Source organism: Corvus moneduloides, chromosome 1 (genome assembly GCF_009650955.1).
Source record: "Corvus moneduloides isolate bCorMon1 chromosome 1, bCorMon1.pri, whole genome shotgun sequence".
Lineage (NCBI taxonomy): Eukaryota > Metazoa > Chordata > Aves > Passeriformes > Corvidae > Corvus > Corvus moneduloides.
The window spans coordinates 39357044-39383645 of record NC_045476.1 but is presented as its reverse complement, the minus strand read 5'-3'; the positions used below and the strand labels follow the sequence as shown (position 1 = coordinate 39383645).

At 39.8% G+C, this 26602-nt stretch overlaps 1 protein-coding gene across 1 annotated transcript in view; it reads left to right on the top strand.

The window, feature by feature from the left end:
* COL6A6 (collagen type VI alpha 6 chain) overlaps window positions 1-25373 on the top strand; it is a 46787-nt gene extending 21414 nt beyond the window's left edge. The window contains exons 15-32 of the mRNA XM_032103808.1: window positions 16-51; window positions 4418-4480; window positions 5227-5289; window positions 5975-6037; window positions 7632-7694; window positions 8134-8184; window positions 9722-9757; window positions 9885-9947; window positions 10257-10319; window positions 12299-12334; window positions 15458-15494; window positions 16089-16100; window positions 16212-16699; window positions 18583-18673; window positions 20914-21585; window positions 22421-22514; window positions 22722-22993; window positions 24669-25373. Coding sequence (XP_031959699.1) covers window positions 16-51; window positions 4418-4480; window positions 5227-5289; window positions 5975-6037; window positions 7632-7694; window positions 8134-8184; window positions 9722-9757; window positions 9885-9947; window positions 10257-10319; window positions 12299-12334; window positions 15458-15494; window positions 16089-16100; window positions 16212-16699; window positions 18583-18673; window positions 20914-21585; window positions 22421-22514; window positions 22722-22993; window positions 24669-24841 — 2376 coding nt within the window. The 3' untranslated portion in view covers window positions 24842-25373. The remainder of the gene's footprint in view (window positions 1-15; window positions 52-4417; window positions 4481-5226; window positions 5290-5974; window positions 6038-7631; window positions 7695-8133; window positions 8185-9721; window positions 9758-9884; window positions 9948-10256; window positions 10320-12298; window positions 12335-15457; window positions 15495-16088; window positions 16101-16211; window positions 16700-18582; window positions 18674-20913; window positions 21586-22420; window positions 22515-22721; window positions 22994-24668) is intronic.
* The last annotated feature ends 1229 nt before the right edge of the window (window positions 25374-26602 follow it).

Here is a 26602-nt window from a genome sequence, read left to right as displayed (position 1 = left end):
GCCACTCCTTCCTAGGGTGCAGCAGGTCGAAGAGGCCCTCCAGGTACAAAGGTGAGTGGCTGACACTGCAGCTACCTCTTTATATGCAGCTACATGGCCAGCCAGAGTGTTTGTTCCTCTTAAAGGAAAAATTTCATTGTGAGCCAACACACAAGTGTTTAACAATCAAAAGTCTATTTCAAGCCAAGACAGCCTTTGACTCTAAGGTGGATATATTAGAGGCTCTCCTGACTTGAAGGATTTAGAATTGGAAAGGAGTTTTCATCAAAATAAAAGGACAGTTACTTTTACTATTAGGGCAAGTATGGGAACGTAGCTAGAGAAAAGACTTTCACTAAACATGACAGGAATGAGTAGTCAGGCTGCAAAGTCTGACAGTTTATTCCTCCTTTGCTGCATGCACACAGAGATATGCATGATACACACATTCAGCACAGATAAAATTAGGGCAAGTTCTGCATGATGCTTTGCTCAAAGTAAACTTAACAGTGTTAACTGCAGCTCTGAAAGTTGGCTCAAAGCATATAATGTAATCAAGATTTTAGAAATAATAAGTCAATATCTAAAAGAATATAGGATGTACAGAATGGGTCAAACCCACTGCATGCTGACTGATCATTCCAGGAAGATCCTCTGGTGGAAAAAGTTCTCATGTCATTGAGAGATGCCAATCTCTCTCTCACTGTTACGTAGTAGCCTTGGTTCTCCTAGGCTTATACCCCACAGAGTCACAATGAAAGAAAACTTTCCTGAGACGTACTTAGTAAAGACATCCCTGCAATTCTCTTAAATGATGATTCAAATAATGTTCTTGGAAAAGAAAACTTGTTTGTTCCAGAGTATGAATTACAAAATACAGTTATCAAAGCAAATCTAAAGGCAGCTATATTCAAGGGCAGGTTAGTGCAAGTAAAAATTAAATTCTGGGTATTCTCAAGTATAGATTACATGATCATTCTAGAAAATCTTGCTTTAGCACAAGTGGTTCGCATTTACCCAATCTCTCTGCAAAGTTGTTGACACAGATAAAGAAGATGGTATATGCCATGGTATAGCATTTCCCCTTTATCTTAGTGCATATAAACCCAAGGAAACATTACAATTTTGTGTATAACACTGTCAGTACCAGCAGGATGGAATATATCTTGAAGTCCTACCCTGTGTTGGAGTCTGGGGAATAGGTAGAGTTGTAGCTTCTGAATGAAACTGCAAACCAGCATTTTGAGTAGGCCAAGTGTAAAATGTTAATAAATAATAGAAAGAACAACTGCAGTGGTGCAATATAGAACATAAATTTCAGCAAAGGAAAAAGACTACTGGGAGGGGGTAGTCTCTTTTATGGCAGTAGTATTTCTTCAGCAGCACAATGTTTGATTTGTCTCTAATTTCTGGTCTTCCTGTTCCTCTCCTGTTGAGAGGTTTTGCTATACCTTTATTACTTTTTTCCTGTGTTTGGCAGCCAGGTAACACAGATTTTTTTACATTTAGAATTATTCAAATTAATATTTCACTGGGAAATGTCAATCAGAAGTGAGAGTTCTGCAAGTTCCCTAAACTACAGTCTGGTCACTTCCCAGATTTTTGCAATGCACATGTATGTCTCGTGCCAAAACCCCTGTCTCCACCTGGTTTCTGAAAGCCCCAATTTGGATTTCACTTTGAGAATCCAGAATTTTCACTGAGGCATTGCAGATAGGAATATACTGGAAGATTTTGATACTGTCTGCCAGCAGGGAGAAAGCACCATGCTTTGCCTATTTCCAGAATCAGCATAACTTGAAAGAATATGAGCTTTTTACAGTTGTTTCCTATTTCTATCTCAGAAATTCTTTATAGGGTTTATGAAGATGTTTTAAATTAAAATATTGAAGAATCTTCAGCAATTCTGCCTCTTAATTATTCCAATCCTTGCTTGATCACTCAGAAATTCATTTCTTAGGTAGTTATGAAACTTGGTGCCTTTTTTTCTTCTCCCCATTGGATTGCAGCTGAACTCTGATGAATGTTTGCATTTTTCTGTCAGGTTACAATAAAAAGAAATAATCCAAGTAACCTATGGGCGTTACAGGACCAAAACTGAAGTCAGTGGAAATCGATCTGTACCATATCTTGGTTGTACTGACAAGCACAAGAACTCTCATGTGGCTAGAAAATAAGAATGTTTAAATTGTTTAGTAAATTCACAGAGTACAGAATTAGTCGAACCTTTTCAACTAATTGAATGTTAGTTGAGACAACCCTCTTCATCTCACTGGAAGGCCCCTCAGCCAATGGTGAAGCCACCCTTTTGTAAAATGGCAGGGAACAAGAGAAATGACTGAAACTCAGAGCAACAGAGAACTTTTAAACTGTTTTCATTCAGGTACTTGATGATGAGCTTTGACTTCCAAAAGCATAATAAAAAAATATTTTTCTGGGTCAGTAGGCATTGAAAGGTAGGTCTCAACTAATGATCAAATGCATGTAAATGTCCTTCACTGAAAAGGTGTAAGAAAGGAATGGCAAAGAGAATTGCACACTTCTGTCTTCCACATCCCCTGGAGAAGCAAGATGGAACAGGAAACCCTGCAATATGACAGTGGCATCCATCCTTGGGTGAGACTGTGGGTGTTGTGTCTTCCCACTGAGATCTCTTGCATGGCAGGATGTTACAAAGCTGCCACAGGGCACAGCTCTATCAGCAGAAGTTATGAGAGCTTCACTGTGAATCTTTCCTGATGTCTCTGGGCCAGGAAGCAGAACTGTTTAGTCCTGATGTTTGTGGGGTCTTCAAGGACCCTTCTGTGGACCACAGCATCCTGCTTTGTAAGGAAATATGATATGGCCAGTCCCTCTGAAAGAGGAAGATTTTGTGCTGAAATGGAATAAAGAGGAATCTCTCAGGTAGATAGATATTGGTGGTGATGTACTTAGGGACAAATAATCAAATTAGAGACAGTGAGACAGATTTACCCACCTAACACATAAGGGCTTGTTTTGGGTTTAGCTCTTAATAAAAGGCACTGAAATAATACCCTCATCAACAAAGTCATTAACTTCCCTTGCAGTCTGCATGGACACACTGCTGTTCACCATATCCTGAGAAGGACTCCTCCCAGGACTTGCAGTTCCAATTATCTGTACCTTTTTGTAATAAAAGGAGGGTACCTTTTTCAATTAGTTGAAACAACATAAAGAAGCACAGCTAGCCATACTTAACAGTCAGAAGTAGTCAGCGGGCAGAAGGAACAGGTGTGGTGTGGTATCAGAGACGTGTTTGTCACAGACAAGAACAACACTGCAGTCTGTGTGCTGGAAACAAAGCAAAATAGTGAAGAGCAAAAGGAGAATAAATTAAAGGAAGGCAAGAGAGAGAAGAAAAGAGAGAGGAGAAAAAAGGGTAACCACTTTTCTGAGTTTTGATTCAAAGTAAATTTAAGTAGCTGAAAACTTTATATTGGTTTTGGATTCTAGTAGAGTGTGCCTAAGTAATGTATCCATTTTCATTATAGTAAAAATGATTTTTGTGGAAATCTATTGCTACATGATTTTTTTTGCATCTGGAAGTAACATTTACTTACTGATGTTCCATTTTAGAATGTTCTTACTCTGGCTATAAATTAGCTTTCTTTTTTGCTTTTGGCTTTTTTTTTTTCCTGTTGTTATCTTTTGTTTCATTCATATGGTGGAGAATGAAAGTTCAGCCTTCAAATTCATTTTTGCTCAGAAGATTCTTTCCAGAACCATCTGTTTCCCAAGAATCTTCAGACACATGTTTATGATTTCTCCAGTGAAAGGGGTTCTGCAAGGCCTGGAATATCTTGGTGCTAGTTGTCACCATTTTACTCAATCCAGAAGACAGTGAGTATTTCTTATGGATGTCAGCTAAACTGACTCATCCTCAGATGGCAGCCTTATGGAGACGGGAGCTGGAAGAGGTTTTTTCCCATCATCAAGGCAGATTTGATTTGCCTCACTGAATAACCAGAGTGAAAGATGGGGAGTAAAAATGGGTCTAATTCTAGTGTGATTGTGAAGTCACGATTCCCCCTCAGAGCCATTCTCCATGGGTAATGGGAAAGAAGATCTGCCCTTGTGGCTTGGCTTTATGACTTCTGGTCTTTGCAGTGGACAAGGGTAATGCACAAATATTGCTGACACATGGTGTAAAATATATTCAGCAAAATAAAACTGACCTCTTCTGCTGCAGCTTTTATATTCATCACACCCCCTAGAAAACCAAGGAAAAGCTACTCTTCTGCTTTTTGAGTTTTCTTCAACAGGAATTTGAAGCTGTTGGAAAGCTGTTTGAGAGCATTGGAAAAGTTTCTATCAACTGATACTCTGTACAGAGATGAAATTATTATATTTTGATGCGCAAATGACAAGTACTAATTTGTCTGGGTTTGTTGTTGTTTTCTTGGGTTTTGTTTGGCAGGGTGAGCAAGGAGATCCGGGGGAAACAGGTTACTCAGGAGAAACTGGTCTTCCAGGCCCACAGGTAACTAACAGAATTTCTGAGTTGTTTTTATGTTAGTTATGGAGAAAATAAATTGTCAGTCTTGGTATTTTGTTTGTATTTTGGAAAGCTTTGTTGACTTCGGCTAATGAATATTATGAGTAAGACTTCTCCTTGGTAAATCTCTTCTGTAACCCTGAGGAATTAAATGTGGCAAGTTACATGGGTGCAACTTCTAGTGAAACTAGAAGAGGAGCATGAGTAGCAAAAATAAGTAATTTAGCCAACACATCTCCAATTTACATGATATTATCAAGCAGATATCTTCAAAATGAATTAATTAGAAATTGCTAGCAATAAATACATAAAATCTATTGCATTGACAAAACCAGTGAGAAAAGCTTTGTTTAAAAACTTTTCTAGGTGGAGTCATTTTGAAGAGAATTATCATGGTAGACTTACAGTAGCTTCTAGCTTAAAGATGCTCTTAAATTCTCTAGAGATGCTTTTAACTTTACATTTTAGGATGGAGAAGGCATGCCTACTTGATAGTAGGCTGCTTGGTATCTTAGACACCTCAGTGAGTCTCTGAATCAGGCTGGCAGGCAGTGACTGTCTCAGCTGCTTAACCCAGGCAAATTCATACAATGAAACAGCCAGAAGTTTCACCTGTAAAATAAGGCTTGTGAAACAGGCACTGGGATTCTGATTGTTGCAGCAATCTGATTGTCTTTGAAAGGCTGTTAACACTGAACTGACTTCTTGTTTCAATGGCTTCTTTACATCAGGGCCCAAGAGGACCACAAGGCATCAGAGGACCTCCAGGACCACAAGGCATGTCAGGCCCTCTGGTTAGCATTAAATAATATATTCCAGCTGTGCACGTTAGGCCTTTTCATTCTCGGTGTTGATGTTGTTCTTATAAAGAGTTTTCAAAAAGCTCATAAAAAGTAGAAACCAAGGGCTTTTTGGCATAATACTTAAGGAAACTGATTTGCAGTCTCATATGATAAAATAACAGCCCTGAAAATAGATTTAGGTGCGTGAATAGCAAGTGCCAGAGTGTAATGAGGTTGTAACTATTGAGCACTGTCTGCTGAACTTCTCACTTGTGTGATGCTGTTGATTTTGTGGATTCGTGTTCTGGAATTACACCATTGTAACTCAAGACTGGAATGTCCTATGTCATCAGCCTTGGTCATCTGTTTCAGTCAAGTAATGATGCTCATGCTTACATACCCAATTATATATGTGCATTAATATATCTGTGCATATATGCATGTATTAACTAGGTATCTATGTAGATGGAAAATAACATTTATGTCATACTTGATAACATTTTGAGAATTTTATGGCAGTTGTACAGATGGCAGGAAATAAGTGGAATGATAGCTTGACCAGTAACTTACTTGTGGCCCTCAAAAGCCTATTATTTTTACTGATTCCATAGTAATTTCAAGCGGCAATGAATCTTTGAGTGCAGTGAGCCCTTGATTTTGTCATTGTGCACCTTTTAACTGATTCTTCTTATTACAGGGTAGTCTGGGAACTCCAGGTTCACCTGGCTCTGTTGGAAAGTTAGGTGCAAGAGGAGCAAAGGTAAAAATTTTTAAAGTATCTAATTGCAGCAATCTAACAGTGTCATTCATTCAAGAATCTGACCAAAGAAGCATGGACTAACAAGGGGCAGTTCCGTACTGTGAAACATGCAGAATGTTAAGTTTTTAAGATATTTTTAGCTTGCATGGCAAGACAAGTGATGTGCTCAAGGTAATCTTACACATATCAGTGCTATACTAAGAAGGTTTTAGTGTTGCCACGACCATTGTTGTAATTGCTCTTGAGGTAATGGTTCTGAATGGGACCTGGCTTCTCACAAAATGGAGCAGAAGGCAGTACTGACCCTTGAATTTGTTTTATGATTCCTAGAATTTGCCCAATCCATTGAAAATACTCACCAGTGAATCGTAGAATATCTTGTAGATAATGGTTGGAGGGGATCCATGAGAATCATCAAGTCCAACTCCCTGCTTCTTGCGGGACTACTTAAAACTAAACCATAAAGAGCATCATTCATGCTGCTTGAACTCTGACAGGCTTTGTGCCATGATCACTTTTTTGGGGAGCCTGTTCCAGTGATTAACCCTGGATCAGTGACTTCACCCTTGGGCGAAGAACTTTTTCCTAACCTCCAATCTGACCTTCCCAGTTCAAAGAAGCTGCTTATGTTAACCTTGTTTTTCTAAAGATTCCAAACAAGTCCAAGGAAGCTTGACTGTTATGATGTCTATTTTAGAGGAATGCGCATGTTGAGATGAACTGCATAAGCATGAAGTCAAACAGAAAGGCTAATACTAACAGCTTGTTCACGTTAGAGTTTACTTACTTATAATAAATGTTATCCTTACTTTCCTTTCATTTATGTGTGTTGATATGTGAGATTTTATTTAATAAAAATAACTCAATTTAGGTGTTGTTGCATCTTTGAATCTAAAAATCACAAATAACACCAGTTAGCTAAGCCTTTCAGCCTCTTTGAAGGGTTGTAGCGTTTAGTGACAGAGAGGTACCAGAAGGTCAAAGTGCTACTATGAAAAACATCACTGTGTGGAAACATATTAAAACAGTGACAAAAATTGGGAAGATATATAGGAATCTCCATCATACATTCCATTTTCTCAGTCTGGTTTCGTGCTGTTTAATATTAAGGTCTTTGTTAGAAGAATGTTCAATAAGAAAGTGAAAACAAAAATGGAATTGAAGAAAAGAAACCTTGCAAGAGGACTGAGAACACAATGCAGACAGCCTGCCTGGGAAATATAATTTGCTATCAACAGATGCTTCAGGCTGGTAGAATTCCAGAATATATCCTGCTACCATTAATATATATTTTTTCAAACTCCACTTTTTTTCGCTTGTAATTCTTTATAACAATGGGAGTTGTATTGAACAAAGGCCTTTAGGGTTTAGCCGCATGAGTGCTCAGCATGTTCTGATTTGCCAAGTCCTTTCCAGTTCCACCACCAGGAACAGTCCATGAAACATGGTCTGTAATGGAAGGCTTTTGCCCAGCATCAAGTAATCTATAAAATGTATAGGCACACTTCAGTTTAAGAGACAAGTTTGTGTTTCAGAGAGAAGAACTCTCCTGAATGAGCCAAACCTAATGGCTTTTGTGTTTCAATTATAACAGGGTGAACCTGGTGACCCTGGAGAGAAGGGCCTAGTTGGACCACCTGGACAGAGAGGCATTCCTGTAAGTCTTTCTGCCATAATTCGGGACTCCTGTATTTTAATACCTATCCATCTGAATCAGTACCGTTCATTCCCTTCTATTTTCTCTACTTGATACCATTAAAATTATTTCACCTTTGGTTCTCAGTTTCCTTATGGACACCAGATTTCTTGTGGGCTAGAGAGAATGTCTTTCCCCTCAAATTCTCTAGAAGTGAGACAGTATGATAAATGTAGGGCACACAGTGGAAAGGAACTATGACCTCTGTCCTTGTTTTCCCTCTACAGTTTTTGCCATCATTTGCTAGGTTTTAGATTGTGTTTTGGTAGCTTGTCCTACTTCATCAGTCTTAATGGCATGGGCACCTCATTGTAATGGGACATCTTTATTCCAAAATGAAATTGGATATAAACCTAATCCTCTATTAAAAGCTAACTCATAGTATATTTAACCTACACAGGGCATGGATGGCAGAGATGCCTATGGTCCTGAAGGAAGCAAAGGAGCAAAGGTGAGTGCTTCAAGTCAGAAAGTCAGTCTCCATTCTACTGTGCCATCAAACATGACCATCCATATTTAATTAAAAAGAATGCCAGGTGCATTTCTATGGTTCGGTGAGAGGCTCAGGATTACCACAATCCTTGTGAGATATTTTTCCATAGGATATTGTTTTGAGGACCACTCACTCTTTCCCTGATGTATGTATGTATATGTGGAGGATTGTACTTCTTGGAGTACACAGTCCTTTCTTCACACTTCAGCCTGCCTGACCAGACACTGTTATTGGCAAGTATTGGTAGGCCAGCCACTAAGGGATTTTTTAATTTTTCTTCTTTCAGAGGAGGGATTCCTCAACTACGAAGTTGGGGATGATACGCTTCAAACACCCTTGCTGTTTTAATGTGAAATATTCTTCTTTGTTCTCCTAAGGTCAGCAGTAAAATCTGAGGATTAACTTCTGGATTGCTAAGAAATTTTTATCATTCCACTCACAGTGCTGAAAAAAAAAAGTAATTAAATGGCTACTTCCCTAAAATTGTGTAAGAATTCAGCTAAAATAAAAAGTATACAGAAAGTATGAGGTCAAAATCACGGCACCAGTGGATCAGTGCATGAACAAAGTGGTCAGGATGTTGGAAACAGCTGCAGTTCTCCTTTCAAAGAGTCTGTGCAGTATTGCAACTAGTCCTTTCTTGTTGCTTGTGAAACAGAAAGGGTCCAGTGAATCTCACTGGTAGGCCCATCTGTTTCACTCTCTCTTTTTGTGGGAGAGCCAGAGTGTTGCAGAAAGCTGCAGACAAGATATGAAAGGCCTTCTAGGAGCCTCTCCAATAGATAAACTCCTTTTTCTAAAATGGCTTTTTGGTAAAATGACTCTTGATATTTCTTATTTTCCAATCTCTTTTCTTACCGTCTTAGCTCTACCAATTTCCTTTGATGGCAGGGTTTCGTGGGTTACGCATACTTTGTATGCAAGAGGACAAGGACATATATAGGTAGTGTGAATTCTGGTGTTTAGGAAAGGTACACTTCACTTCTGATTGGTTTTTGTGAGAGCTTCTGTATTTCTCATGGATGAACAAAGAACACACTAAAAACTGAAGTAACTGAAAACAGCTGATGACTTGACTTCTAGTAAGCCAAGAAAATATTATGGTATCATTTTTTAGTCTGGGTGGTACAAAATTTTGAAACTACATTCAAACACTGAGTTCTGAATGTTATACTTTACTCATAATTGCTCCACATGAATTCCTCTACATGTTATTAGGAGGCATGAATAAGTTTTGATAAAACACTTACTTGAGAAATGGAATATTCTCAAAAATTTAGAAACTATTGGAAATTCTTAAAATGCTCTTGTTTTAGATGAGCAAGGTATTAATCTAAAATGGTGTCATTTGAGACCAGACTAGCAGCCACTATTACTCGGATGGGTTCTAAAGCTGAGAATAATTTTGAAATTGTTTCTGGTTTAATGACATCAAACTCTAAGCAGATTACGACATTCCAGATTCTTATGAAATCTTTGTCCTTTCTTTTCATAGGGAGAGTCTGGATTCATAGGACATCCTGGTCCACAGGTATGATTACATGGGCGTGTTTGTGTGCTTTTTGTCTTGTTTTACATTATTCTTATTTGGAAGAAGTTGCCTGTGTTTCTATCTGTCTTCTCCTTTCCAACAAATTCTGGATTTCATTAATTTTCAGGGAGAAGAAGGAGATCCGGGCATTCCAGGAGCTGAAGGACCCAAAGGAATTAGGGGTAGAAGAGTAAGAATGATAAATCTGCTAACTCTGTGAGAGTTCTAAAAGTAAAACCCTTACACCCAAAGTGTTTCTTACCAAAAGTTTTTTAAATTGGTTCCCACACTAATCTTTTATTGCCATAAGTTGGGCAAGAGGTCTTCAGAGAATGCAGGTCTAAATCTTCATAAGTGATAGTTGCTAATAATTCTTAGGAGTGGTAGTCTATGAAAATGCAGGATCCAACTCACAGTATTATTACAGTTTATCTGCCTGATAAAATTTGGTACTAGTGCATGCAATTATAAAGAATAAAACTTGGATTTCTATTTTTAGGGTAATGCTGGCACACCAGGTTCCCTGGGAGATCCAGGTGACCAAGGGCCATCAGGACCTATGGTAATTTTATTTTATTTTTTTTTTAATAAAATTTTTATTTTTAAAAATCACCCTTGAATTGCTCTTGAACTTACTATTAGATTGATGGAATATCTAATAGTGTTTCACATGGTAAACTATGCTTAATCGGCCTGGCAGTTGCACAGAGTTATGTCTTGCTTGTGGGTGTGTGTGCGCAGGAGCACCCGGTGGAAATGGAACTGCAACAATACAATGCTGGCCCGAATTTCTTCCACAGTACCTGGTATTGTCTTTAGGCTGGGTAAATATCTAATTAAAAGAACAGAAAATACTGAAATATAGAACTGAATAGATCTGCTGAAAGCCAATGCATTTTTTTTTAATTTAGAAAGAAAAGCCATTTAAAATCAAACTTGAAGTTAAAGGCACTTACTTAAAGCTTAAATTGACTATAACCTGTTAATCCATAATACAAGTAGATGCCTTGATGTACTTTTCCAGTGTCTGTGTTCTGCATTTTATACAACAAAATGTTTTATTCTCTATCTAAGCAGATGAAAGGATTGTGGATTTCAGTAGGATTTAGGACTAGCCCTTTAGGTAGTTAGGAAAATCTCTGTATGTGTCTGTCTTTACCCTGTGGCAATTCTGAAAATCAGCTCCACAGTGACCAGAGACAATCCCTAGTGTTAGTGACTTTCTTGTTTATTTTCTTAAGCTTACTCTTTCAGTTTAAATGTGGAACATTACTGGTAACAGTATCTTTACCTGTAAAACATGGCCCACAGGATGTGTGCAACTTAGAAAACATTTTTTTTCCCTTCTCATTCCACTGTGTTGGTTAATGAATGTACCTGTCCCACTTTATTCTATGATACTGGGCACAGAATGGCTAAGAGTGCCTGCTGGAGTACATTGCTCTCTCTGCTGCTTGGCCACTCACAAAATTCACAGATAGACAGATCTTGTGAGCTGATGATCCACAGCTGTAGGCCTTGCCAGTCCATGGTACAAGAAGTCTTCAGAGATATTTCAAGTTCAAGATCTCCTCTTCAAGTGTAGAAATGAGAATAGAGCTTGGGATGTATGGGTTTGGTGGGATTACTGCAGTAGCAGTGAATCAGTGAAATGAGAAAGTGGGAACACTATAAGAAGTGGAAGAGATAGGAATGCAGGAAGAGGTACAGGTAGTAGGCAGGGCCAGCCAAGACAGGCTTGTTTCACCCATCCTTGGTGATTTGATTATCCAATGTGTCAAGTCTGCACAGCTCAGTCACCACCACTGTAGTGGTACGGTAGAGAGAGGGTAAGGAAAAGGAAGTGCGATGTGGAGTTCAAATTGTTTGCTGTATCTCAGTGCAGCTCCCTGGGACTAAGTGAAATTTTTCAGTAGTCTTCTTACGTATCTGAAATGCACACATGATGAATACTCTCAGACTCCCTTGAAAATTAGTTATTTTTCCTGTCTTTTATTCCTGTTATGAAGATTAAACAATACTTTTATTTTGAAAAAAAGATGCTTGGAGTGCTGTTATTTTCCCAAAGCTCCCAAGGAGAAGGTTGCAGAGTAGGCAAAGCTGTCATGATGTGTATATGGTCTGCACGATCTTCCAGGGTAGAACTGTGGGGTTTGTACTGTACAAGAGGAGAAGGAAAGCTTGTCACACACCAGATGTTGGAAAGTATGTGAAGTGCAAATAACAGAACCATAGCAGAGAAACTGCTGTTTATAAAGGAACCCAGTTCTGAATTATGCTGGTCCTCAAGGGCAACAAGTATTGAAAATTTAAAAACCATTAAGGAAAATGGACTGAGAAATAAATATTAAAGAAATAAAGTAGACTGCAACTCCAAGCAGGTCCACAGAAATCTATGCTGGGAACCACTGTCTCCTCGTATTTCAAATTCATAAACAGTTGTTGGGAAACACTGTTTGCCTGCATTTTCTTTGGGCTACAGAGTAATGGAAATGCATTATCAGGGTCTGATTTCTTCGACCTGTGTTTAATTTGTTTCAGGGTGCCAAGGGACCAGTGGGCACCATTTTAATGGAAGTAAGTAATCACCTTACAGCTAACTGTATACTACATGGAATTATCTTTAGTCCTCCGTTTGTAATCACTGACAGCAATGAGCACAATTAGCTGTTTTGAACCAGTATCTTTTCCATGTGCTTGTCAGAGTGTGCAGTGGGTTCTTCCATTCTGCAAGCAACCAAGGAATGAGAAACAATTATGCGTGTGGATTAACACCATGTGCTAGCTTTTGCAAACTGTTGGACCATTAATATTCATTTATCAGTTTCTTCATATCAGTTGACATACCAGCTCATGTTAGGGTTGCTTTTTCCCCTCTTGTAAAGGAAGGCATTTCTTCAGCAACAGTTATTTTCACTGGGAATAGAAGTGCAGAATTTCTTCACAGTCTTAATCCCACATAAAATGAACACTTCTGAGTAAAGGCTTCATTAATCCTTGCATGGGTGACTACCTGCAGGCAATACTGTTGCAGGTGTGTTCTATGTCCGGATGGCATCCTCCTCTCCTTCATGGACCTCTCTCTTCCTATGTGAGTCACTACTGGAATGCCCATTGTTTATGGAAGTGCCATTGACTGGTGACATCCTAGATCAATTTATTAAACAAAATGAAGAATGGATAGATGTTGGGGTCCCTCCCCTGCCATGGAGCCCTGGGAGAGGGGCCCTGAGGGCACAGACACGGGGTTTCCCTGCCCCTGCTCAGCCTCGTTCCCATTGGTTGGTTTGTGTTCCCTGCGCGGGCAGAAGGACCCTTGGTCCCGTGACTGGAACAGTTCCTCTGCAGAGCCCCGGCCATGCGGCTGGAGAAATAAACATCTCTCTGAAACAGCTATCAAGAATCCGTCTGTCCGTATATATTTCCTTTCCACGGGACTCCTGGTTTGATATATGCGTGTTGCAGGATCCCCACTGCAACATAATGGTGGAGAATTGTGAGCAGAACGATCCCCGATCCCTAAGCGACTGATTTGTGTGAGTAAACCCTGGAAACTTTGGATTCCTCTTCTTGGTTTTGCTTTGCTGTTCCATATCTAAACCATGGAGGAACCGTGGGAAGACTCTTGGCTCTCAGAGCCGCATATGGACATTTATCTTAAACTTAAAATGATTCTTGAACAACGATTTGTAAATTTTAGCTTGATTCAAGCTCATAAAGAACTGAAACACTTCCTGGCATGGTTGTTTAAGAACTTTTTCTATGTTTCTTGGGATTTAATTCTTACCAAGGGCTTTTGGAAAACTGTTTGGACACAGTTAATACTGGAGTCAAAATATATGCCGATGGAAGAATATTTTCATGAATATTATTTAGTTACCGAGACTGTTGAGCAATGTCAGCTGTGTCCTGGCGAAGGGAAGCCTGGCGCAGGGACCGTGCGGCCCAGGCCACGTGCACCGAGCGCTCTGCGAGCAGCAGCGAGGCAGTTCCCGCGCGCGGGCGGAGCCACGCGAGCCGCAGTGTCGGTGGCGGAGCGAGGCGCGGCGGGAGCGGCGGGACCCGACGGTGCCCGCCCGGCCCCGTGCAGCGCATGGTGGAGCGAGCCCCGTGAACGCCCGACTGAGAGAGGCGGCGCGCGGGCGGCGGTGGCGGTGGAGCGGAGCCGCACCCAGCCGAAACGCGCGCTGGAGCAGGGCGCGGGGGAGTCATCGCTCGGGGGCCCGGCCAAGACGTGGATGCAGCGCCCGGCATCGGCAGCGAAGCTGCGACCAGAGGAGGCGACGCACGGAGAACTGAGCGGCGCGGCCCGGCCCGGCCCGCGCAGCCCCGAACGCGACCCCGGGAAGAGCGCGCAGGCACCAGCAGCCCCGACAATTCCAACACGGGAGCGACCGAAAGAGAGATCAAAGACGCAGCGAGACAGAAAACAGCAGCCACTCGGAAAAAGGAAAAGATCATAGTAACTAAGATCTTAGGGATAGTAAAATGGTATAATGTTAAGCAAAATTATAGTTTTATAACAAGGTGTGACAACCAGCAAGACATATTCGTGCATAGAACTGCTATTAAAAAGAATAACCCTGAAAAATGCATCCCAAGCTTGGGAGATGGAGAGGTAGTGGAATTCAAAATTATACGAGGTAGAAAAGGGTTACAAGCATCGCAGGTCACTGGGCCTGATGGTGTTCCTGTGAAAGGCAGTATATATGCAAAAAATCGTAGTCATGTTAGACAATATCTCCATTGTAAACCCCCCCTACAGTCTCCCTTTCCTAATCCCACCTTTCCCTTTTACCCTATGTCCTGTTACCCCCAGTGTATTCCCAATCCGTTTTTTCATCCATGGTTTCCCTCACAAAACCATGCTTTTGCCAATTGTTTCCCCAAAAATCGCTTTCCAATGCCGAGTGGGGGATGAAAAAGGGGAGGGAAGAAGTTAAACCCTCTCCTGCCTCAGTTTCCCCACAAAGCATGCTCAGAGAGTTCTGTCTCCCTTCTGTCAGCCCTAAGATGTTCCACAGAATCTGTTTGGGCATTTAAAGACTCAGGAGGGTGGCTTGTTTTGTTTTGAAACTGTTCTTGTTATGTTTATCCAGTTGTTTTCATTCTCCTTTTATTAAAATAAAACGGGTGAGGTGTTGGGGTCCCTCCCCTGCCATGGAGCCCTGGGAGAGGGGCCCTGAGGGCACAGACACGGGGTTTCCCTGCCCCTGCTCAGCCTCGTTCCCATTGGTTGGTTTGTGTTCCCTGCGCGGGCAGAAGGACCCTTGGTCCCGTGACTGGAACAGTTCCTCGGCAGAGCCCCGGCCATGCGGCTGGAGAAATAAACATCTCTCTGAAACAGCTAGCAAGAATCTGTCTGTCTGTATATATTTCCTTTCCACGGGACTCCTGGTTTGATATATGCGTGTTGCAGGATCCCCACTGCAACAGATAGATGATTTCTTAATACTTCAGAACATCATTAAATGCCAACAGAATATGTCTAAAAAATGTGCCTAGTTTCTTCAGCAAGAGGGGAGAGTCCCTGTACTACCTATTATTAAAAGGGACTGGACTCTGTGATTCTGGATTTACTGTAATGAAAATTATTTTAGGACCTGGGATACAACCTTCAGCTCAAACCAATAGTGAGTTTCCCAGTCTGGGCTGGTCTGGGGTTTGCCATTAATTCCTTTTTTCATTTTGATCCTGCAGCCTTGTGAACTTGTGAATTTTACCCGAAAAAACTGCCGTAAGTGGGGAACTTCTTTTACCTCTGATTCTGCCTAGTCACTCTTCTTAAATGGAATAGCCTTCACTGAGAACCCTAAAACTGGTAATTTGTATCTGGGTTCAGTTTGACTGGTAGTTGTTAATTGTGAAGGGGTTTCAGCAGGTGTATGAAGCAGATTTACACTTCTTGCTCATTTTTCCTATGTGTTTATTACAAAAACACTAACAAATATCTCTTTTCCTCATTAAAGAGTAAATTAATCTTTGGCATTGTGCCAATACCCTTTGGGGAGTTCTCTTAGTGAAGACAGTATTTGTATATCAGCTGTCCTCCAGATTACGTGTGTGCATTCTCAGACATGTGTGCTCAGCAGAACCCAGGACAATTTTTTAAAATTCTTATCCAGTAAAATTGCACTCTTTCACGTATTTGATTGTAAAAGAGGAATGTGGTCTTGCACTGACAGACTCTGTCAGTCGTCTGAACTTTTAGTCAGGCTCTTTATTGAAAGCAAATGAATATTTGAAATTATTTTAATATGAAATTATATGAAATTATTTTAATGCATATGAGTCCAAAATAATTTAATTGCTCTCCCTCTCTTCCTTCCAGCATGCGCATCAGGTAAGCCCACCTGGTCTCTGCACATCCATTCTTTTATAGACTTGAAGAAAAAACTAACAATGTTTGAGTTGTGGAAAGGTTCTCACACAACTTTCCTGCTTCAATATACAGACGCATGTCCAGCTTATCCAACTGAAGTGGTATTTGCCTTGGATATGTCTGATGACGTTACACCAGCTGCATTTGAAAGAATGAGGAACATTGTTACCTTTTTGCTGAAGACTGTTAAGATCAGTGAAAGCAATTGCCCAACAGGCGCTCGTGTCTCTGTTGTTTCTTTCAATACCAACATGCACTACCTCATCCGATTCTCAGAATTCCAAAAAAGCAACTTGCTGCTACAAGCAGTCCAGAGAATCCCTCTAGAGAGATCCACTGGAAAACGAAATATTGGGGCGGTCATGAGATTTGTTGCAAGAAATGTCTTCAAACGTGTTCGTCAGGGCATCCTCACAAGGAAAGTTGCCCTGTTTTTTACCAATGGTCCATCACAGGATGATGTTGCCATCAGCACAGCTGTGCTTGAGTTGAGTGCCTTGGATATCACTCCAGTGGTTATTGCCTTCAGTGAAGTGCCAAATGTCAGACGTGCCTTCTCTGTAAGTATTGGAAACTGAGTCCGTCACCCGTTTGCTGAGTATCTGCTTGATATTTGAGCGAATCCTGTTCTCAAGCCACTAAGTTCTACAGGAACTATCCAATCACTTATTAGAAAGGTATACAGTAAATGTTACTGTTTTCACAAAGAAACAGTGTTTCACTGCACTATAATGATCACCATCTGACCTCTTTCTGCACATGAATTATAAATCACTTGTGCTTTTAGGGCAAATCAGAGAATTTTCATAATGCTGTGTTAATTTCACTTACTTACCTATGCCATTATACTCCTGAAGTTGTGACACGTAATAACTATGTAACTAACAAACTCTGGCCCTAGTTTCTAGAAAAAGTAGTAGAAGGCTTCAAGCACACTAGGTTCTTTCAAAAGAACATTAAGTTAGCAAAGCTCCTTTTGATGTCTTTAGTGCCATTAGTACAGGAGAAAATGATGAAATTTTGTTTTAAAATATGACTTCCTATGAAAGATAGCAAACAAAAATAAGCAGTCTATTTTACAAGGTACAAAAGGAAGGCAATTCTGAATTTATTTAAGGTTTCATAATATAGATTCTATGTTCTCTGTCTTTTCAATTTGTTTAATATCATCTGTGCTCAGTTTTAATTTTAAATAAAATCCTTTCCAGCTGTTATTTCCTCAAAATTTTCCTTCTAAAAGGAAATATGTTCACTTGTACATGATGAAAAGTGCAAAACTTGGAGTCTAAGCTCTGATCTAGCAACATCCAAGTCAGCCCTTTATTATTCATATTATATTTGTTCTCATGCAGCCTCATATTTCTTAGTTGATTCTTGTATTTTTCTGGCTGAATGATAATTTAGCAGAATAAAAAATTTCTGCTGACATATGAGAAGGAAGCTTATAGTTTATTGCCTGGGTTGCTTCACAGGATAAGCAGGAGCAAGAATCAGTATTTTCTTTACTTAGTATAAGCAGATTGAAACTCTGAATGCATGTGATGACATCTGGTGACTTTACATAAATCAGCCTTCAGAGTAGAAAAGTTTAAAAGAGCTGCTTAGCAGGGGGAAAGGCAAAATATTCTCTGCCCAGCACTCCCTTAAATTTGAAATGATGGCAAGGCAATCAGCCTCACCACCACCCCCCAAGTAAATACAACTTCCCTTTTTCTTTCAGATGGATTTCTGCCCTTGCAGTTGAGAGTTGGTGTAATCTTTATGATCCTACAAGTCTGTAGCCGCAGATACTTACTGGCTTTACTTTGCTTTAGGAACTTCAGTTTAGAGATCACTCACACAGTCATTGCCAATTCTAATTCTTTTGAAGAGTTCTATGTATAACATTCCTTACAGATGTTAATAAGAATTTGTGTTGTGTATAACACACGAAGCTGAAGTTTAATGCAAAGAAGTAATTATTTCTTTGCTCACCATTATATCCTGTAATACTGTGATATTTTAGAGCCATTTTTATTTATCTTAGTCCACAAGGAAATGTTTTTCCATTGGATCACATTTGGATGAGGTTGGGTGGTGGTCAGTGAAATTGTAGAATTCTGGAGCTTCTTCAGGGTTCCTCAAGCAATTCTGTGTTCAAATCTTCTACTGTAAAGATTGTCTTTCTTCAGATGATCACAGGAAACACATAGGTTGTTCTCATGCTAGAACTTTCTCATGCTAGAACTTTCTAATGCTAGAATTTTCTCTCCCAAGAAATCATCTTCACTCTTTGTCCCAGAAAGAGCTGAGGTATCCTGCCCTTTTCTCTGTAGAAAAATAGCACCCATTAAGAAAAGGTGATAATCCTTCACTGGCAGAAAAAACAAAATGAAAAAAGAAAAAGTTTTAATACATTTTGCCCATCTTCTAATGTTACTTTTGTGCCTGCTTTAAAACACAGATTGATGACACTAGAAGATTTCAATTATTTGTTTGGGAAAGACAAGAGGATGAAAATTTGGAGGGCATCACATATTGTACACTTTGCTTTGGTAAGACATTTTACTAATTGCATCCGTTGTATTGGTCTATTTACCATTTCAATGACAAATTCTATAGCTTTTATTTTGCAAAGTAGTGATGGGGATTTTTTATGGTACACTTTAAACATGTCTGTGCTGAAATATAAAAGAAAAATATTAATGAACAACACATTGGTCAGAATCCTACTGCCATAAATGGTTCTACAAGGAGTTTGCAGAGATGTGTTAAGAACAGTATAGTTGGTTGCATGGAGCAACTCAGCCCATGGAGGTGTCTGAGTGTTCCCATTACAGGTTGGCTACAAGACAGTGCTGTGGCTGTTTCTTGTCATCTCCAAGAGAAACTTCACTCCTTTACAGTGGAAACTTCACTCCCTTTTCTGTCTCTGACATTCCAGCTTCCAGCCAGTTGAACCCTTCTGCAGCTGGGCCTTCTTGCCCTCTGTGACAGATCATTTTGTGTTTACAGAATACCACTGCTGAGGAGTTACAATTCTAACTTCCTCTTCAGTGGATGGTAAGAATTAGAATCTCAAAACCACAAAAGCTGTATAATTAATTTCTGTCTCAGCCGTGTGAAATGAATTACTGTGTTTAGCATTTCCTTTTTAACAGAAATGCACTTAAAATAGCAGTATGATTTTGGGAAACCAGGCTCATTTGCTATAAATTCTACACTGTGAGAGGGGAAGAAGCTACTAAATGATAATATGTCAAAATGTTAAACAATGACCTGAGATGAAAATTAGTTTGATTCTGTGTCCTTTACAATGTTTAGATTTGAACAGAAGAAAATTTCTCCAGGGAACTGTTATCCATGAAGTTTTACCTTATGAATCTTTTTCTGCTCTTATGCATGAATAATTTCCCATGGTATCTCAAAAACTTCTTCATCTGTCGTTCCTTGCTAGAACAAAAAGATTTCAAGCTCCCATGTTGTTGGCTGGTGGTTTTTTGTTTGTTGTTTGTTTGGGGTTTTTTTTTGTTGTTTGGTTTTTCTGGATCAAAGTTTAAGAATAATAAAAAAGATTCTTTTGTAGTGGGCTGACCCTGTCTGGATGCCAGGCACTCACCAAAGCCTCTCTATCTTTCCCCTCAACAGCTGGGCAGGGGATAGAAAATATAATGAAGGATTGATGAGTTGAGATAAGGACAGAGAGAGATCACTCATCAAATACTGCCATGGGCAAAACAAACTCTAATTAGAAATATTAATTGAATTTATTACTAACAAAATCAGAGCAGGATAATTAAAAGTAAAATTAGACCTTAAAAGCACCTTCCCCCCACCCCTCCCTCCTTCCCAGCTCTACCTTCTCCCCATCAGCAGCACATGGAGATGGGGAATGGGGGTCATGGTCAGTTCATCACACTTTGTTTCTGCCATTGCTCAGGGAGAATGTGGGGTCCCACCCATGGGACATAGTTCTTCATGAACTTCTCCAACAGGAGATGGGAGTCCATCCCACGAGTAACAGTTTTCTGCAAACTGCTGCAATGTGAGTTCATCCCACAGGCAACAGTCCTCCCCAGACTGCTGCAGCATGGGTCACTCTTCCATGGGGTGCAGTCTTTCAGGCACAGGGTCACAAGTCTTGCCAGAAAACCTGCTCCAGCCTGGGCTCCTCTCTCCATGGGTCTGCAGGTCCCTGCCAGGAACCTATTCCAGCATGCGCTTCCCACAGGTTCACAGCCTCCTCTCAGGCATCCACCTGCTCCAGCATGGGGTTCAGCCATAGGCTGCAGCTGGATCTCTGCATCCCCATGGATCTCCATGGGCTGCAGAGGCACAGCTGCCTCACCATGGTCTTCACCACAGGCTGAAGGGGAATGTCTGCTCTGGTACTTGGAGCACCTCCTCCCCCTCCTTCTCCGCTAACCTTAATGTCTGCAGAGTTGTTCCTGTCACATATTTCCACTCTGATTTTCTCTGGCCACAATTAAATCTGCACAATAGCTTTTTTCCTTCTTCTTGTTCTTAAATATGTTATCACAGAGGCATTTCCACCATTTCTAATTGGCCTTGGCCAGTGGCATGTCTCTCTTGGAGCTGGCTGGCATTGGCTCTGCGGGACATGGAGGAAGCTTCCATCAGCTTCTTACAGAAGCCACCCCTGTAGCCCCCCCACTACCAAAACCTGGCCACACAAATGTTATACAGATCTACAGGACTGTGTGAATTTTTTTATAAATCATTGGTTTTGTTGTATTGCTAAATAATTCAGTGCCTATTGGCTCTTCCTCTCTAGATAAATGCAATCCAAGAACCAACTGTGAGGTGCCTTTTTCTCCCCCGGTTCAGATGGATATGGATATCACTTACATCATGGACAGCTCTCGCAGCATTAGCAGTGAAGAGTTTCAGAGAGCCAAAGACTTTGTGAGCAACATGTTGGATCAGTTTGTCGTTTCCTCACAGCCAAATGAATCATATGGAGGCATCAGAGTGGCACTGGTGCAGCAGGCTCCCAGGGGCTTCCTGCCTGACAGAAACCAGACACCTGTGGCCTTGGAGTTTGATCTAGTCACATACAGCAATAAAGATTTGATGAAGAAACACATCCAAGAGTCTGTTCACCAACTGGAAGGGCCATCAGCCATTGCTTCTGCTCTACAGTGGACAGTTGAAAACGTGTTCTTTAAAGCCCCCAGACAAAGAACTCACAGGGTCATATTTACAATAGTTGGAAGCAAAACAAGCACATGGGACAGAGAAAAGCTGAGAGAGATTTCACTCGGAGCCAAGTGCCAAGGATTCACCTTGTTCACTCTTGCACTTGGCAGAGATGTGAGTGACAATCAGCTGGTGGAGATGTCAAGCTCCCCCACAGACCAGCACTTACTGACAGTGGGCAGGCTTTCCACCCCAGAGATGGTGTATGCTCAGAAGTTTAGCCGGGCATTCCTAAATCTTCTACAACGTAAGTATCACACAGTGGCATTTGCTTAAGTTATGGAATGAAAGACAAATGCTGTGTAGAAAAAGGTAGTCAGTATGTATATGTTACCATTCAGTTCCTGGTCATACTTAGCTGCTTATCTTTCATTATTAGTTTACCTTAGATGCTGGACATTAATGATAGTGCCAGTAATGACAGAACAGCATTCTATTCTAGTCTTAAGTAGTCTTTTCCCCTTAAGGTTTTACTTAATGCGTGGCTTTGTGGACTCCACTTTCACTAAAGATGGACCATTCTTCAGCTAAGAGAACATCATATTCCTGATTTAGGCCCACATTTCTCCTCAGACCATTGGCAAATCCAGATTTACTGAGCTGTTTATGCCTATTTAGGCTTTTGGACAGGTACAGGATAAATATTTAGCACATTTGACCTTAACCTCTATACGGAGCAGAGAGAGGACTCACTTTTCAAGACACATTCATGAAGATTAGAAGGTCTTAGATGCTTTGACATGGAAACAAGAGAATATCAAAAAGGAAATCGCCATTTATTTAAAATCCTTATCAGAAGCATATGCTTGGAGACGTCAAATTTTCTATAGAAGGATAAATAGTGTATTACAGAGCAAGACAAAAGTACAAAAGATTGGTTTAGGAGTCATTCTTATCTAGCTGATCTCTATTATAATTTTCATTTTCCTGGACATGGTGTCTGTCACTCGGGATGTAGTGTGTTACTTAATGAAAGATGCAAATTCCGGTTCACAAAAACAGCCATGTAGTGGTTTTTTATTAACGGTATTGGGGTTTCATGGACTTTAAAACTAACCTATGTTACCTGTGCTTTCTCACAGAAGAAATGAACAGTTATCCTTCACCTGAACTTCAAGAAGAGTGTGAAAACTTAGATCGGGGAGATGTACAACAGGAGGCATCTACGACAGAAAGGTTGGAAATCGCCTATTTAACTTCTTGAGTGTGTACCTCTGAATGTAATATTTCTCCCTTTGGGTTAGTAGTTACATTCAAAGTAGTTATAATAGAAATGGGATCGGGGTCAAAATTTTTTCACGTTTTTCAGACGGAATGAACCAGATGCATTTTTCAAGGTCATATTGGTGCTTAAATATATTTTTCCCCCCCTGTCCCTGGAAGGATGCCTTTTCCTGGAATGGCTGAAACTGGTTCCAGTCAAGTTTTGGAAGACGTGGAAAAAAATAAAAGTGGAGTCATGAAGAGTATGAAAGAGAATGCCAAAGAACCTGTATACACAATGCCAGAAATGAGAGATGATTTTGAGGAGAATGAACATTTCACAGAGGAAGATCCTAAAAGAGAAAAGCCTCAAGAGTGTGGAAAAGCTCAGGAGAAGAACAAGAAAAACTTAAAGACAACAGTAGAAACTAGAGGTGCCTGTAATGATTATGGTACGATTCTAGAATATGAAAATCTCTTTTAATTCAGTAAAAAGACTAAATTGTGAAGGACTCAATTGAATATTTTTACAAGAGGAAGAATTCCCAATTACATTTTTCCAAAGCTTTTAGTCACCATATATTAGTATTCAGTCCAAATCTATATAGTAGTTAAAGACTGAATTACAGGTGTCATTATAACTTCAGTTTTGATTTATAACTTTTTGTAATAATATCATATAAAGTTCTAATCCACCTTACTAAAACAGTCAATCATTTTAAAATCCCTAAGTTGCACTGCAATTAGTGAGTTACTCCTGCTGTTAATTTAGCTGAACGTGGAGGAGCTAAATATATCTCTGCTACAGTCTGTTCCTGTAGGAAGAACAGGATCCATCAGCAGAGGTATCAAAATATATATACTTCATGGTTTTGACTTTGTTTCCTAATGATGCATTTTTCATTGCAGATTTGCCATTAGATATAGGTATGGGAAGCTGATTGTGAGATTATTTGTCACTGATATTCTTTTAACACTATTGAGTGTTTTTCTTTTTTAAACTACAATTAGAGAGAATTTATGTGAAAATAAATGAAAAGGTATCTGGACAGTTTGGGGTGTGGTTGCTCATTTTTACAGCTGTTATCCAGTTGTTTTTCATCTCTCTCCACTCAAGAATGGCTCTGGAAATGTCTGGTAGCCTCATTCATGATGAGAGAGGATTAGTAACAGGAAGATATAAATGAATATATAAATAAAATATTTCCTTTGAGGAAGTAGTCATGGTCACTGCATTTAAGTGAGAAATGACCCAAGTCAGTTATGAGAGATGTATGAACTGCCTTTCCCAATCCCGTGCTGTAGTTAGTGACCCAACAGTTTACTTCTAAAAACATATTCCAGAACTTGCCTTTTGAGAGATGTACTTTGTGCTCATCTCTTGCTTGAAATTTTTGCTTTTCAGTTGGTTAGGAGAAGGTTATGTCATTTTAAATCTTTAAAATGTATTGTTATTGGTATATTTCTTTATTTCTCAGTTCTTCCTCTTTAGTGTTGTACTGACACCAAAGTCTAGAGCTGCCTTTCTGTCTTCTTTTGAGTAACTCCAAATTTACATCGGTGAAAGATGATTTGATCTGTTCTTACTGAATACCAGATTGCTACAAACTATGCTTCTCTCACCTGCTTTGCTAATTTATGCAGTTTGAATCTGTAATACTCTTGGATTTGGCTAAGAGACTATCATGGATAGTTTAACAACCTATGTATATTAATTTACGAAATTTTATTGATGGATACCAGTATAAGAAGTTGGAATAAAGAAGAGGGGAATTATTAAAAAGTTTATTCTACTAATCCCTATGGACCAGGTATAGTTATTTTAGAATCATTTAAATAAAAATTTTATGTTAGAAAAGTAAACACCTTTTAGCATTCCTTCTGTTTATGGCAATGAAAATCTTCTTGTTTCAGAAATTCTTTCTGGGTAAAGATATAATGAAAAGAGGGTGTTCACGCTGACACTGTGGGGTTATAGATGAATACTTAGTGAATCTTTATAAGACCTTGAAGACTGGCTACTTTTGTCTGACAGTTTGCACTGAACATTGCTTTTCCCTGAATTTACAATTCTGAGAAGGGTAGACTTTTCTTTCATTAAATCTGTCTCTTATTTCCCTTTTCCAGATGCATGTGACCTTGTTCAAGATAGTGGAGAATGTCAGAATTACATTTTGAAGTGGTACTACGACAAAGAGCAGAAAATGTGTGGTCAGTTCTGGTATGGGGGCTGTGGAGGCAATAAAAATAGATTTGAAACACAAGAAGAATGTGGATTCTTGTGTATAGAGTCTTCCTAGTGCAGAGACACTTAAATTACATTAATTCGTCAGTTAGACTATCAGGTTGATGTGGAAAAGGCATTCAAAGAGGAAGCTTTACATAACCACTTGGCTCCCATATTTCAGTTGAAAGAAATACTTGATTATAAAGTTATTATCTGGTAACGTAACTGTGAAAATAAAATTTAGGCTATTTCTCCATTGATCTAACATGTTGAGTATTGAGAAACTCTTGTTAGCCAACAGTGCATTGTTTAAAAGGCATAAGAGTATTGAAACTTGACTTTCTTCCATAAATACAAAAATATGCACTTTCTGAATATACTGCATAAAATAAAGCAGTGCCTCAGAGAATTACACAAAATAATATCAGATGCAAGACACTAACATCAAAATATTTTGATGTGTTTGCTTACATTTATCCTCCTTATAGAAAATACCAGAAAGCATTTAGATCTCAAATGACAGAATTCCTAGAACTTAATTCACTTAACAGGGTTTAAGAGATTTATTACCATAGAGTCATTCTTGGCTTCTTTTTTTTTTTTTTTTTTTTTCCTTCGGAATAATCCAATATGTGAATAAAATCAATCATTCTCAAATGTTTTACTTCTGTTGTTAGTTCTTGAAACAGGTGTAAGCATATTCTCATGGTGTGGCTTTCCATTGGTAAATAAGCATTGGTCCCCTTTCCTAGTTACCAGATGTTAGACAAGTGCTTTTATTTTAGAACATTAGATTTTCATGGCTGCTCTCGAGTGAAAGAAAAAATCCTGAGGACATCTGATTGAGGACAGTAAATGCAGTGCCCTGCGGAAGGGTAGGACTTAGCTGAAATCTCATACTCTGATGACTTACCCAAACTCTGTTGTTGCCCACTTTATGGCTGTAGATGTCACGGTGCATTTAACTTTGTCACCACAGGCCATTCTGCAGAGGTGGCTGTACTCACCTGGAATTTTATTCTTCTCTGGATTCACTTACAAGATACAAGAATAGATCTAGCAGCATCTTTCTATATGCTCCCTTGAAAGAAAGAAAAAAGATTAAACTGGAAGAAGAGCTGTAAAAATTTTGCAGAAAATGTTTCTTACTTAAGAAATAAAGTGAAATAATGACATATATTCCATACATGAAGATGGATGTCACTGGATATAAAACAATATGTGCCAGCTTTCCTTATACAAAATTTTAACACTCCCTTTAAAAATACTGGGTTTGCTCTGATTCAGAGAAATCCCATGCATGACAGTGAGCTCTTCTTAGCAGAATGGGAGGGCTGGTTACACTACTGACTCTATGGAAAGAAGTTCTTGTCCACTTGCAGAAGAAGCTAGCAGGGAATTCTATGATCAGTATTAGAGGGGCCCTGCCTCCAGCCGCGTGAAGGAGAGGGATAACTGGGTTTGCTGAACTGTGTGGATTTGATGGCCTGACATATCAGACCCACAGGAGTACAAGGCTTTAGTAGACACTGGTGCACAGTGTGTCCTAATGCCATCAAGCTATGGAGGAGCACAAGTCATTTGTGTTCCTGGAGAGACGGGAGGATCCCAGCAGCTGACTCTGTTGGAGTCTGAGATTAGCCTTAGACTGGGAGTGAGTGGTGAAAGCATCCCATTGTGACTAGACCAGTGGGTCCATACATCCCTGGCATAGACTGTCTCAGGAGAGGGTATTCCAAGGACCCAAGAAGGTATTGGTGAGCTTTCAGTGTAGCTGTCCTGGAGACAGAGGAAATTAAACAGCTGTCTGCCTTACCTGGTCTCTTAGACAGCA